Genomic DNA, 14,451 nt, shown 5'->3' with positions numbered 1-14,451 from the left:
ACAAACCCATGGTAATACGGAGTAGGACTCTGGTTTCTCCCCACCCCCTTAGCTCCCAATACAGTAAAAACCAAACTGAGAACCACAGTGGCTGAGTCACCAGCACATGACGTTCCAGCTAACTCCCCCACCCTGCACGGAGCACTTCATGCACAGACACCCCAGGTATACCCCATGAAGTCTGCAACACCCCAGTCTGCAGCAAGCAAAAGGGAGGTGGAAACAGAAATATTAAAGCCATCTCGTTTTAATGGGGTATTTGAGAAGTCCTAAACCAGTACTATCACTTGAAGTATTTTAAAATATGCAAACTATTTCAGGACTGTGTGGCTGACCAGGGCCAGATGCTGTCTACGGGAAAGAAGAGCACAGTGTGACAGTGTCATTAGATAGGCAGGGAGGCCTTCCCAAACACTGATGCTAAGGGGTAATTAACTGGCCTCTAACTCCTACCCGTTTCACCCAGAAACCTGTGTCAGTAGGGTAAAAGTTTTGGCAAAGCCTGTGCTAAAGCACTAAGAATAGTTCATGGGCCAGACTCTGTTTTAGCACGTACACCATGCTGAGCTATTCTGGGCTTTATAAGGATTTAAATTCCAGCCACATGCAGCAATACTGCATGGATAGGCAACAGTGAAACAGCTATTCTGGGAAAGGCACAGAGCGCTATGCTGCTTTTTTCCAAACTACTTAAATTTTAAGTACTCTGCCTCTTTATTGGAATTTATTTCCTTATTAGATTAAGTTTACAGGATTAATAAATCAATTGGAAGTACTTTTCAGCCTTGTTTCCTGTCTGTATGGCAAAACTCAGACACTGCTTGGGTGGGAGAGAAAGAAAGAACCTTATACTAGTTTGCTGAAAGGTTTATTTCTTGAAAGCATGCAGTATTTAATTAATGCAGTATTTCTGGGAGATTCAGTTAAGACACTCATTCTGGACATTATTGAAAGGTCTTCAGCCATCTAATTACACATATTCTGTAACACACAAACACAGCCCTTGCAGAAAACATCAGATTCTGTTTCAAGTCAGCACTGAGAGCACAGAGACATACAGACCTGTAGCGAGTGGCATGTTCTGTCTCAATGTCCTCAAGATGAAATTCTGCCCATGGATCAGGCATGTGCTTAGCCTTCTCAATAGCATGTTTCCAGGTTTCCTGAAGAAGATACAAACTGGCAGGTTATTTACAGAAGACCACCCTGATATTTTATGGTTTCAAGTGTAACGAAATAGATCAGAAACATCAGTATCAGGTTTCAGTTCAATTTGCATCATCATAAAGTTATTGAGAACAGAATCTGGTCTAGTATATACCAAATGTAATTTACAAAAACTGTAACTTTCAAACATCTCTAACATATGCCATACATAACAAACAATAAGCCACATGTAAATGACATTAATTCACTTTTGTTGATTTGACGTTTAACTTTCTGTAGCTAACAACATATGCGGGCAGCATAAGCAAAGACTATCAGCAGTAGAGCAGTATGAAGGAGGAAAAAATGTTCTGAGGGCCTTAGGTATTACACACTGTGCTCAGCGTAAGATACAAGAAATTAGCATGTTGTAATCTTGATGACTTATGGGCTGAGGCAAACAGTTCTTTCAGATAAAATAACGTACAAAAAAGGGCCATAAAAAGGAAAACAGAAAAAAACTTAATGCATCTACTATATATGGCGTTTGCATTTTGTTTTAACCTACCCGACTACGGTCAACCACAGAGCCGTGCTTAGAGCGATGCTGTGTGTCATTCTATAGGACGCATGAGAAACATAAAAGTAGGAAAACACATGTGATAAGACAATTTATTGACAAGTAGTCTCCCCTCTCTTTCTTAAATAAAAAAATAACTTTTTTCCACTTAAAAACCACTTTTTGCTTTAATTCCTAATTTAAGTTAATTCTTAGAACATTTGTGAACAAATCTTTTTGGGTAAGCTGATAATTTCTTATTGGCAAATAAAAGCGTCTTGCTTAATAACTAGCTAATTAAACAGAGGCCTGTTTAAAGGCACAGAGCTGGCAGCAACCCATCTGCATTTCATCAGCAGTGGCCCACACTGTCATCAGCTTTGGGGTCTGATAGGTGGATTCTCACCAGACCAGGCTGCAGTGGTTTAAGATGCTGTCAGTCCTGGCTGGCTGTGTCACTCTGCATTGGAAGCCACTGTTTCTGTGACTTGAGCAATGCACGGGGCCTTGCCTGCTGCACATCTGAACCTCATGCACCTTATCTGTGATACAAAGAAAGATACCAGAGCAGGTCTCGCAAAGCCCAAAGCAGAGGCATGCACTATGTTCTGCTACCCCTGCTGCAGGACTTGAGCTTCCAGAAGAAGCAGCACGATAGCTTAGAAAGGAGGAAACAATTGCAGTTTTAGTCCTTATCAGTTTTTTCTCTGACCATGTGACTCAGAACTCCGATATACTCTGCAAGCCTAGAGGCAGGTATTGAATATTAAAGACTAAGCTCCCTGCAGGTCTTAACTTGCTTTAAGCTTTTAACTTGCATAGCATAGCATACATTAAAATCTGACCCCGTGTCTATACTGAACTTCTACTCCTCACTTTCCTTGGGGATATGTACATTTTAATGCTTTTATTAACTAGCTTTGGTAAAAGTCTTACTGCAGACAAAAGTTCCACTTTTATTGGGTTATTTAATATGTTAGCTGACTGAAATAAACCCTCTGGCATCTCTCCAGAAATAAAGCATGCATTAGGCATAGCCAAGATTATAGTCTATCTATTACATAAACAATGTTAATACTTAGAATAATAAATGTATTAATAAAACACAATAAATCTCAGTCTGGAGAAAAACTGAGGGACATGCCAGTTGAGCATGAACAGTGCATACTTCGGATATCTAACCCATACAGTGACCATCAGTTCTGTTTATGAGGCTTCACCTTCTGCAGGTTCTCCTCCCTTTGCATGGCCCTGTCTGTGCAAAGGGAGCAGGGGGGGGACAGGACACACTGCCAACAAAGCGCTAACTATGGCCCTGCGACCTCTCTGCAGTACTGTGCCACTCACTTTAAAAAGGTCAGATGCTGCTCGAGGGCACCATCAGGAGCTACTGCCAGTGTGACACTTCGTGCCCAGGCACATGAGCCAACAAGTTAAAAGTTCCCAAACAAGCAACTATAGCCCAAGGACTTGTCATTACAATTTTATCATTCACAATTTTATTTGTCCAAATTAAAATACTTGGGGTTTTTAACTTACTTGATTTTGGATTTTGCCAAGTATCCTCCAGCAGGCCTCAATTTAGCTTACAATAAATATAATTTTTTAAATCTCCTAATCAATGTGTTGCTTTTTTAGTAGTTTGATCATAATGGCAGTGAATTTGTCTGGATTCTGCTGCCTTTGCAGGTAAAGATCTCTCACTGAATTAAAAGGGACAGTAAGCAATTCAATGGCAGTGTCAGACTACTGGCTCAATGGAATTAACTGCAGGCGTGGGGAAAAAAGAACATTTTTTTTTTTAAATTGAAAAGCATTAGTTAAAAGAAGAGAAGGAGTTAGGGAGCATTTCCCTCTCATGCTGACTAAATGAAAACAAAATGTTACTGAAGGCTGGAGTCAGCACTTACCTTAAAGCTAAACGAGTTTCTAGGAGAAGAGCTGGAACTGTACTGTTCAGTTTTTGCTAAGTTGCTATAGTAATTGTCAACTTTGACACTGGCAGACTTGTTAGAAACTGGATCATCAGTTATTGGACAGATATAGTAGTTGTCTTCATCATCACTATCAGCATCAAGATAGTTTCCAGAGTTCACTTTAGTCGATCTACCATTATCAATCCCTTCCATACGAAAAATAAGGTCCTCGTCTGCCATGTTTGCAGGAGGTTGCTTTAAGTCCTGCAATGATTAAAGCAGCCACTATTCCAATGCACATGCAAATGGAGGGAAGAAGCTGGGTAGGAGAGAAAAAAAAAAAAAAGAATGAGCTATTATTAAAAGAACAAACCATGCATGAAATTGATGTCAGCACGCTGGCAAAAAAAATCAAAATGAAAACACAAACAAATCTCCATATGGCTGTATAAAAATAATCCCTGAGTACCTACACGTGGTTTTGATCTCCTCACTGCTAGATCTGGGTTTCCAGAAGGCACTCAGTTTATAAATTGCTCCAGGATTGAGAAAGTAAGATAACCAAACACAGAATAATACTACAAAGTCTGAGAGACTGCAAACACCACCTGCTGCCTATGGGTGATGTGTGGTAATCTCATCCTCTGTATGTTTTTATTCGTTGTCTCTCAAATGCTGAGTTCCACAACACCAGCCTTAGTAACTTGAGGAAGTTCTGCCTTCAGTACATGGTTTCCCCCAGAGGCAGGACTTCGCACTTCCCTTTACTAAACTTCATGAGATTCCTGCCTGCCCATTTTTCCTGCCCGCTGAATTTAATGAAGATTTGCCAGTCTTTTAAGTGCTCCCATCACAGCAATCCTTACATGCACTTCTCCATTCACCTGCAACAATCGTTACCAAAATAAGGGCTTCCAAATGATGGTATGGGTAGAAAAGGATAAAAGGAAAGCAGTAATTTATTTAGGGAAGTTGACAAGAACAGATCCCGCTATATTTTCTTTATTTAAAAGGTTCAGCTAAATCCAGATGCTTCTATAATCAATAGCAATTGGTATATGGCAAAAAAAACCAACAACAACAAACACCACTACATTTTGAAGGCTTAAGATGTCCTCCCACCAACTTAAATTTGCCCTAACTATGTGATAGCTTCCCCCTGCTCCAAATGCTTCTACAGTTCCCCACTGCAATATAAGCTCATTTCTCTCCAAGGAGGCTATAACCCACATGGGTTATTTTCTTCTAATGATTTGCATTATTTCAACAACCCAGGTAACTGCAGCCAATGGAACAGAAGACAATTTGAAGCATGCTGGATTTCAGACTTTTAAAGACTCTGCAGGGAGAACACAATCCATCATTGCTGGGGCTGGGAACCAGCCCACAGTCAATTCCCATAATCCAACTCAGCATCTGCTTCACACAGGTCAGGCACCAGCTAAAATTACAACTGCTCTATTTCTATCACATGGAGCTGAAATGAAAAAATATTCTTCAGTTAGTGGTTCTCATGATTAACAAAAGAGGTTAGAAGCTCAGCTATTTCAACTTTTTAGTAGCTTCCTCAATTGCAAGAGAACAGAATAGGTAAGGTTTACCTTCTTCTGGCTCTTAGGTCCAAAATTAACTAAGCAAAATAACAGTTTAAAAAAAAAATATTAGCCATATAATGCAGGCAGGTCCTGAGTTTTTATTAAAACCTGCTCAACTATTTCTAAACCCAGAAGGTGATGTTTTAGGTATGTATTTCACTGAGGCTTTTTGACACATCAGAGTAAATGATGTTGGGTTAAAAAAAAAACATGGGGAGTTCCAGGTTGGTGCCAGAACAGCAGCTCTGCAGAAGTGCCCATCTCACCACAGCTTGTCCAATCACCAACACCACTTCCAGCGAGACAGAACACCAGCGCTGTACAGCCCACGGGTGACAGACGTATTATAAAAAACAGGCGAGTCAAGGGAGTGTTTTTCCTGGAGCTCAGGTTCCACCAGCAGCCATCTCATCACGGGAATGTTCCCAGCAGCCTCCGCCCAAGAAGTGGTGATGATTCAGCAGAAGTCAAACAGAAATAAACTCCAGCAGCCCCGCTCCTTCACACGTTACCAGCTATGTCAACGCAAAGAGGCTTCCATCCTTTGCCACTCGCAGCCCTGGGGCTGCAGGGGTGCCCCCGCTTCCCTGCTGGAAGTCTGGAGGAGATGGGAAGGCACTGCTGGGGAGGCGCAAGAGGGTATTCAAGCACCCCTTTTTCCTTCAAACTCTTGTGCTTTTCATGCCAAGCCTGCTCATGCTCAAGCCCCCACCTACAGAGGTGTCTAGCTATCGAGGAAAGCACGAACAGCCGGATTGCAGCAAGGCCACAGTTCATCTAACAACAGCTGCTGCAAAGTAAAGAGCAAAGAGGCCCGCACAGAACATCAATCTGCCCCTACTTGCATGTTTTTCTAATTGCTGGTAGGGAAGACTTTACACCCATAATTTTTTCATATTTTCTCAAACACTGTTCTCTCCCTCCAGGTTTCAGAGGCACTTCCTGATGTCCCCCAGGGATAACACCTACTTTTGCCAAAGCTGGTGGCTGTCTGTAACAACGACCCAGACACATCAGCAGCTCAGGCCACACGAAAGAGAATGAACAGACTGAAGTGGAAGTACCTCTGTGCCATGCACTTCTGCCAGTTGTTTCTTTTAGCAAGAACACAACATACAGCTGATTCCCTCAGCCATACCCTACGTGGAGCTTCCCAGGTCACTCCACAGTTTCCTGGTACGTTATCAGCCAGCCACTGCCGAGCTCTACCAGCAAACGCGACCACGATGGAACTGGCAGCAAGCAGAGTCCGACCCCAGCTCCCTCAAACTCACCAGAATGCAATGCCCGGGCAGGAGGCCTGAGAGCACCACCCCAGCACAGCCCCTTCCACACGTCCTGTGGCGAGCTGCAGGCAACACCCTCCCAGGAGGGCTGGGCTACTGCTTGATTTTACCAGGCATCCTGCTCCAGAAAAATAACAAAGCAGATTTACAAACCATATCATGGTCCTTAAACTACTATCAGGACTTAAGGGCATCATTCTCTGTGAAGGAATCAAAAACTGGCAGCACAGGTGCAAGGTTCTACAGCTACTCAGATTAAAGGGAATATTTCCTCTGCCTCCTATATAGCAAGGATTTTCTCCTCCTTTTAGCTATAATTACTCACATCGCTGTGCTGCTTGAAAAGCAGGACAGGATTAGATGAATGCAGTAATCACACAGATCTTCACACAGATTTAGCTGCGCTTAAACAAATATTTGCTGGTGCTTCAGATGGATGCTGGGAGCATATTACTGTCAGGTCTGCCTGTTTTGTTCTTCATTAGAGGGCAAAAATAAACTACACAAAGCAGCATATCTTGGGTCGTTTCACACAATATATAAACTAAAAACCTTTGTCCCTGGATCTCTGACAACTACAGGGACCTGAGCTTCCCACACATTGATCAGCTCCCAGTACTAAGGAAGTCTCAGCCTTCCTGCAGACACTGGCCTAACAAGTATGTGTGTGTTACAAGCCAGAGAAATGAGACAGGAATAATCACAGTCCTTGGAAGAGATGGAAGTCTACCTGGATGCTCTGAAAATGCATGCACTCACCAAGTAAAGGGTTAGTTAGTGTTTTGAAAATTTAGCCCTGGAAGTCTAAGGCCAGGCTGGATGGGGCTTTGAGCAACCTGGTCCAGTGGGAGGTGTCCCTGCCTGTGGCAGGGGTTGGAACCAGACAGTCTTTAAGGTCCCTGCCAACCCACACTTTTCTGTGACTCTACCTTGGCTATGCAATAGCATACAACTCAAAGCAGACACTTCTAAGTGTCTGATCAGCCACTTCATTCCAGGGTAACCTAACCCAACCAGCTCCATCAGGGATTTCCACACAGCTAGCCTAGGAAGGACAACAGCAGAACAAGGTTTTCAGCTTAGTTTCACTGCTGTTCCTCAGCTCTCTGCTCCTCCATCTCGAGGAAACTGTACCAGATAAGTACAACTCCCCAGCAGCGTACATAGCTGCAGGCCTTACAGCACAGCTACCGACAGATGGTCACGGCAGAAGCAATGACTGAGCGTACGGAGCCTCCTCCAGCACCATGCAGGGCTGGTTACTGCTGTTCTGATGGAGGCAGTGCTCCTGCAGCTTAGCACTCCATCTGCCTCGGGCAGCACCAGCTACAGCAAGCCACTGCTGAAGGTCTGAACTCAGCTGGCTTTGCACTGAAGCAGCTCTGGAGCACTTGTATAATCTTTCTTGCAAAGACCATGTGAGAGCAGTCATTTATGGAATGAGGCGGTAGCCCATTACAGAAGGGGAAGGCATCCTCAGTTGCCCCTGCCATTTTCATTGTGACTGTCTTACCAGAGGCTACCAGGTACTGGAGAGCAAGGCGTGTGGTTGCCAGCATGCACAAACTGATGTAAAACCATGCTTCAGGCACCAGACTGACTCCAGGCTGTACTGCTGTCCTAGACGAGCATAGTGCCTCTCAGCTGCTGTCCTGCACTCGTTTCTACTACTGCAGTCAAACACACAGCAGCAGAACCACCAGACAGACCCTCAGTGTGTGAGGGGCAGCAGCAATAGGAATGCTGTTTCACACAGCAGAGGTTGCAAGCATTCACGATTTTAGTGACTTGCTGCATAAGTGGAACATCATTGCAGAAATCATTGTGTATTTAAAACTAACAGCGTTGATAAAAACCTCTCAGTTTTCCTTGGAACCATGTTTCTTTTAAAGGACTCATGTTTACTTTGGAAGTGTGTTTACTAAAAATTGTCCTCGTGTAACATGCTCTTTAAAACAGAATTCCATAACCAAACCTTAACTACACAAGCACTGCTCTACATCTCGCAGTTTATTTGTTCAGAAGTCCTACAAAAATGCCTGCGCTTCATTCCAAGGCTCATATTCTGTGTTGCTGCCTTACGGCATAAAGCCATGCTATCTAGGAACTCCCGTTGCTATTGCTGCTATGCTTTGATCATTTAGTCCCTAATATCCGTGACAGAAGCTTTCCTTGGGCTAAGCAATAATCACACCACACTGAAACTAGCCCACAAACCTGCATTAGCACACCTAACCTGTAATTTAAACCACCAACTCCACTCTATTTCAAAAACATGTCCCATTTTTTAAAATCAACCTTGTCCTATGCGATTAAAAACGCAGAAAATTTAAATATAGTCATTTATTAGATCAGTTCATGTCTGTATTAATTTTGGGCTTTTCCAGTGCATGTCTGAAGTGTTTTTCTCTTGACATTTATATTCAAGAGCCACACTACTAGCAGGGGAAGGTGAGTTGCAAGGACAATATATTATGTTGTCAAACATAGTGCATATGCAAACATAACCAGAGGGGAGATTTCACATCACAGTGCTGGTAATACGCTGCTTATTTTTGTACGGTGTCTGTTGTTATGAAATGCTGCTGGTTTGGCAGGGCCCTTGAGCAAGACACCACAGCAGCCTCAGCATAGAAACGTGCTTTAATTCATCCTAAAGAGGTGAGGGATGGGAAGGCTCTAGTCACAAAATAAGGGAGGACTGGAGCATCCCCAACTATTTCTTAGGGGCTGTCCCGGCTCAGACACAGTCCTCTGCACTGCTTTAGCACAAGGCAGGGGAACAGAGGCTGCTTGTAGACAGAGGGACTCCAAACTTCTTTTGTAGGGTCAGCATTAAAGCAAGAATATCCATCTCCTCTCCCAGGTATAATACCAAGTTCTTTTGGTTTAACACCACATCAGCTACAGCCACCAAGCAGGATACCTGTAACAGCAACAGGCAGGCTTTTTGGAAATAGAATTTGCTATTTTTAGATTAACATTATTTTAAATTACCAATTTGAAATATAACCTAAGCAACTCTAAAAGCTGCACACCTTACACAGAATGGTTGTTGTTGATCATTAGGAACCACAGACAAAGCCATGCAACGCGTTCCAGAACAACCCCACTGGTACGTTGGTGTCCTGCAGCACAGCACAGAACTGCTGCACTTCCAAAGCATGTCCCTGATCCCTGCGAACCGAACGCCTACTGCCACCTGCACTGTGCACCAACAAGAAAACAGGTTCAGCGAGTCAAGGTAAGAGCTCCAATAAAAAAAACAAGATTAATTTCTTTTTAAAAGATGGCTCAACTCACCAGGTACCTTTGACAAACCTGGTGTCACCAATCACAGACCTCCTAACGAGGAGCCCCTGCTCCAGGGCCTTCCAGTGTGTGACCGCTGCACAGGCAGTGCTACAGCCTGCATCCAGCTGCGAGCCCAGCTGGGACAAGGCACTGCATCAAAGTCTTGGACAGCAATGGTGCAAAATTCACCAAGCGAGCGGGCGAGTCCATGTGCGACAGTTCAGAGTGCAAAGCCCCTGAGACTCAGGCCCCTGAGGCACACCACAGCTCCCAGCACCCAAGGGGTTGTTGGCACTGAGGTGACTCCTGACTGCAGCCCAGGCTCCTGCCAAGCACACAAGCCAACACTACTGTGAGGCCAGCCAAAACACTGGAACACAAAAGGACAGGAAGGGAACTTGAAAGTTACCATCAACATTTCCATCAACAGCTTTGTTATTTCACTTGGCATTCAGTTCTCCGCTTCAAACACACCGAGCAACCACCTATTAACGCTGTTTCCCGTGAGCAGCGCTCAGCGCCCCAAGCCGTTTGCCAGCCGCACGCTGAGGCGGCCGGACCCCCAGAGTCCACCCCGCAGATCTCCCTGGGGGCGTATCGCGACAAAACTGCTGTCCCCAGGAGAAAAGGAAGGGGCGAAGACACGAAGATACCGGACTACCGCTTCCAGGCCACCGCGACGCGAGCACTCACCTTGTAACGACTCCACCCGGCCACGAAGCTGCTCCTTTTCTAACGCCGGCTGCTCTCGCTCCCTCAAACCGCCCGCTTCGCCTCACCCGGCCCCCAAAAGCACCCACCGGGACCCGCAGCCCCGCTCGGCTCGGAGCGCTCCCGCTGCCACCCCGCCGCCGCCCGGCCCCGCGCAGCCGCCCTGTGAGGGCAGGCGGGAGGCGGGAAGCGGGGCCGCCCCTCGCTGACAGGAGCCTCCCGCCCGCCCCGCCTCAGCGCCCCGGGCGGGCACACGGTGCCCGCCCGCCTCTGCCTTGAAGGACCCGCAGCCAAACTGACGGGAGAAGTCTACCAGATGGCTTTTTTGTTTGTTTGTTTTTGTGAGAAAAATGATGAAAAACTGAGGAGAAATTATGAGAAAATGATGAGAAATAGATGAGAAATCCCAGATTGGCACCGTTAGGTGGTAGAGGCAGGGGGATCCTGAGCCTGAAGGGAGCTGGAGGGAAGGCAGCTGTGCTGGGAACCAGCGCTTGACCAGGAACCGCCACAGCTGATGACAGGAGTGGCTTCCCATCCCCTTCATTTCAGTTTCCTCAGAGTTTTGGAGCCAAAAGGTGGATTCCACGGAACAGAGCCCCTGGGCTGGCCCCCCCAACACCAAGTCCCTCAGGGGAGCTGCTGTGGGGGCTCCACACACATAGGGTCAAGTCAAATAGCACAGCATGCAATTTCCCTATAAGAAATAACACAATTACACTCCAGATTTCAAAATCCAAAGACCTCAAACCTCCTCAAAGTTTCTTTCCTAAAGCATTCACTTTCTGGGTTGAAAACGTCCATGGCTAAACTTTTCCTCAAGCCAGAATTTGGGGAGATTTTAAACAAGACTCTTCCTTTCATGGGTTATACAGAAATTAACATAAATAGGTTCTGGCTCAATTGTATTCCTTGGCAACATGCTGAGAGACTTTCACTCTTGTTGAATCTTGTATTCATGTAAATAATCCTCATTAGTGCTATTTAGCAAATAGCTAAAACACTTGCTATTTAGCAAATAACACTGCAAAAACAAGGGGAGGCTACAAAACCAAGACCAGCCGATGTCAGCATGCTCATTGCAACAGACCAAGAGCCTGTGGTGGCATCCCAGGCAGGAGGAATGCGCAGCCACTGCTGCTTGGTGGGCCTGGCAGTCAAGATCACCTTCAGGGGAAAAACTGCTGTTATTTCATCAGCAACACACACAGCAGATTCCCTGACTCTCTGCCACGCACTACCGACCACCCACATTACTTACATCAATTAAACAGCAGCTTAATGCAGGGACTGGAAGAAGCAGCAAGTGTCTGCAGCAACACTGTCAGCTGTTTGGGAGCACCTGCAGTTCTGGCAATGGTCTCCAGCGCTGTGCTGTGGGTGCAGGTTTGTGCAAGGACATAAAGCAGAGAGTAGCCTGAGCTGTTTTATGCCACATCCTGTGAGCACTGCACTGGTCCAGGAAGAGGGTGGGCTCACCAGATTAATTGTGAAGGCCTGGTTGAGGCCAGATGCTGCATTCCCACTACATGAAAATGTGTGGTAATGGTTTAAAAAAGGTCACCAGCTGCTGCCGTAGGGCACTGATAACAGCCAAGTACTGCTTACTGATGTGATGTATGAGCACAACTAAACAAGTCACAGCAATAACTGTCTCTCAACACTAAATTTTAAATACAGAACATCATTTTGGGACCCAGTGGCGTATGGCTGTACTATGCTGTACAGCTGCATGAAGAGTGTTCTGCTAGGCTAGGAAGATAGTTGGGTTCCATTAGCTCAAGCTACAGGTTTTTCATAATTTTAAATAAGCCGTCTCTGATACCCTGGGGCCAGGCTGCACTGCTTTCCAGGTTTAAGTCTAGGGCTCCTCTTTTCTATAGCAAACAATCAGTGATGACAAAAAAAAAAAAAAAAAAAAAAAAAAAAAAAAAAAAGATGAAACACGAAAGCAAAGCCTACATTAAAATTAGCCCACAAACGCTACATCCCCTGGGCTTAGTTTTCTGTTGGGATGTTTCATAATACACCCTTAACACGGTTCTGTTCAGAGACTGCCATTTCAGTGAACAGCAGCTCCCAAACACTTCCAGAGCAATGTTGTTCTGTGCCCACCTGACGATCCAGGTGAAACACCGCCCGTACCTCCCTCCCCTGCTGCCTCAGAGGCCGCGCTGCCCCCAGTCACGAAGCCGCTGCCCGGGGGCGCAGCACCAGGCCCGCTGCTCCCAGCTGTGCCCCGGGGCTCCCACACCGCCGCAGCCCGCCCGCCTCCCGCCCTCCTCCGCCAGCTCAGGGCTCGGGGCGGGCGGCTCCGGGGCCACGTCTGCAGCCGCCGGGTGCCGGCGGGGAAGCGGCGCCACCTGCCGGGTGCGGGCCGGGCCGCCCCCTCCAGCCGCCGGGCCTGCAGCGGGGACAGGGGGCGGGTGGCGGCGCCGCCCCCCGCGGCCCCGAGCCGGCGATGGCAGCGCCGGAGCGCCTGGGGGCGGTACCCGTGGAGATCCCCGGGGAGGGGAAGAGTGGAGAGGGGAGCGGGCACCGGGCGGGGGCTCCGGGGGTCGCCGCGGTAGCTCGGGGCTGAGGCGGGCGGAATGAGGGGCTGTGGGGGGGAAAATGGCGGCGTCGCCCCGCTGAAAGAGGCCCGGCGGGCGGCTGAGCACGCAGGCGGTAGCGTGGCCGAGTGGTCTAAGGCGCTGGATTTAGGCTCCAGTCATTTCGATGGCGTGGGTTCGAATCCCACCGCTGCCAAGAAGTTTTGGCCCCGCCGCGGCGGTGGCTCCTTTTCGCGGCCTGGCGGCGCCTGAGGCAGGCGGGCAGCCCCTGCTGTCAGGGGGCAGAAAGCCGCGGGGACAGCGACCGCCCCCCGTGCGGCCCCCGGCCTCTCAAGAGAGTGGGAAATGGTGAGGTGCTGCCTGCTCCTGCCTCCCGCCCGGCCGTGCCCCGCAGCCTGCGCTCCTCAGGTCTCCTTACCCCTCCTGCCTCTGCTTTTGCCTCCTTCCCCCAGCGCTACAGGTGGGAAGGTGCAGGGAAGGCGATTCCTGGGACAAAGCGGGCAGCAGGAGAGGCAGGTGGCAGCAGAGCCCTCCCCAGCCCTGCTGTGGTGAAGGCACACTTCAGCTGCGTGGTAGCTCGAGAAGCACGTTGTTAATTTTCACAGCTACAGGGATTTGATCGGTACGACTGCTGCCCATTACAAATTACCTGCAAAACCGTAGTTGTGCCTAAAGTTTAGCTGCTAAGTGACTAAACTTTGTTGTATAGCTATCGCGGTAAAGGAAGCAGTACAAAGATTAGTGCAACCCTTAGTGGCAGATTCCTTTACAGCAACATAAATTAATGTAGAATAATTAATAACTTTTAACTAAAATATGCACGGTTTTGACTCATGAAAACTCATACCTGCAAGTATCTGATAGGCTTTTGCCCTCTCAGCAGGTCCTGCTGCTGGTCCCTGCACCCCACAGCAGGATGGCAAGGTCTGCAGCAGCGTTCACAGAGGCACAGCACCAAGTTCAGCAGAGTTTCAATGCACTTTTATTTTCCTTCATGTACAGTGATACAGCTAATTCACAAAATAAATTCACACAGTGTGAACTTCCCCTGTTCAGCTGGCTTGTGTTATTTACAGTAATATGTTCTCATTGTTGGTCCCTTTGTGTGTTCCTCAGTTCCCTAAGGTAATGAGCGTGGCAGCAGCTGTAGTCAGCCTTCCTCTATATTTTAGCCATTTTTCTTCATTGGTGAAGCACTGAAGACTGGTTGAAGTTTCTGTTCCTTTTGCAGGTCCTCATGCACTTCAGCATTCAAATTGAAAATATTTTTGGTGTGAAATACATAGATTCAACAGTCTTGACTCCAGTGTGTTTCAGTGATGATCTTTGGCCATAATTGTTTACAGTATTTTAATTTCTTAAGTACAGCTACTTACAGGCTACAATTATTAT

General features: G+C 46.9%; 1 protein-coding gene across 3 annotated transcripts in view; it reads right to left on the bottom strand.

The window, feature by feature from the left end:
* Positions 1-10,640, bottom strand: part of EEF2K (eukaryotic elongation factor 2 kinase) — a 35,519-nt gene extending 24,879 nt beyond the window's left edge. For 2 of the 3 annotated variants that reach the window (XM_084295794.1, XM_084295796.1), the window contains exons 1-4: positions 10,490-10,640; positions 3,616-3,940; positions 1,715-1,765; positions 1,063-1,163 (exon numbers count right to left, since the gene is read on the bottom strand). In XM_084295794.1, the coding sequence (XP_084151920.1) occupies positions 1,063-1,163; positions 1,715-1,765; positions 3,616-3,861 (398 nt within the window). In that variant the 5' untranslated portion in view covers positions 3,862-3,940; positions 10,490-10,640. The remainder of the gene's footprint in view (positions 1-1,062; positions 1,164-1,714; positions 1,766-3,615; positions 3,941-10,489) is intronic. The other variant, XM_084295795.1, reaches the window with a different exon arrangement.
* Positions 10,641-14,451: the final 3,811 nt, after the last annotated feature.

The sequence above is a fragment of the Netta rufina genome (assembly GCF_964035555.1).
Source record: "Netta rufina genome assembly, chromosome: 15".
In the NCBI taxonomy this organism is placed as follows: domain Eukaryota; kingdom Metazoa; phylum Chordata; class Aves; order Anseriformes; family Anatidae; genus Netta; species Netta rufina.
This window is presented reverse-complemented; position numbering and strand designations above follow the sequence as displayed.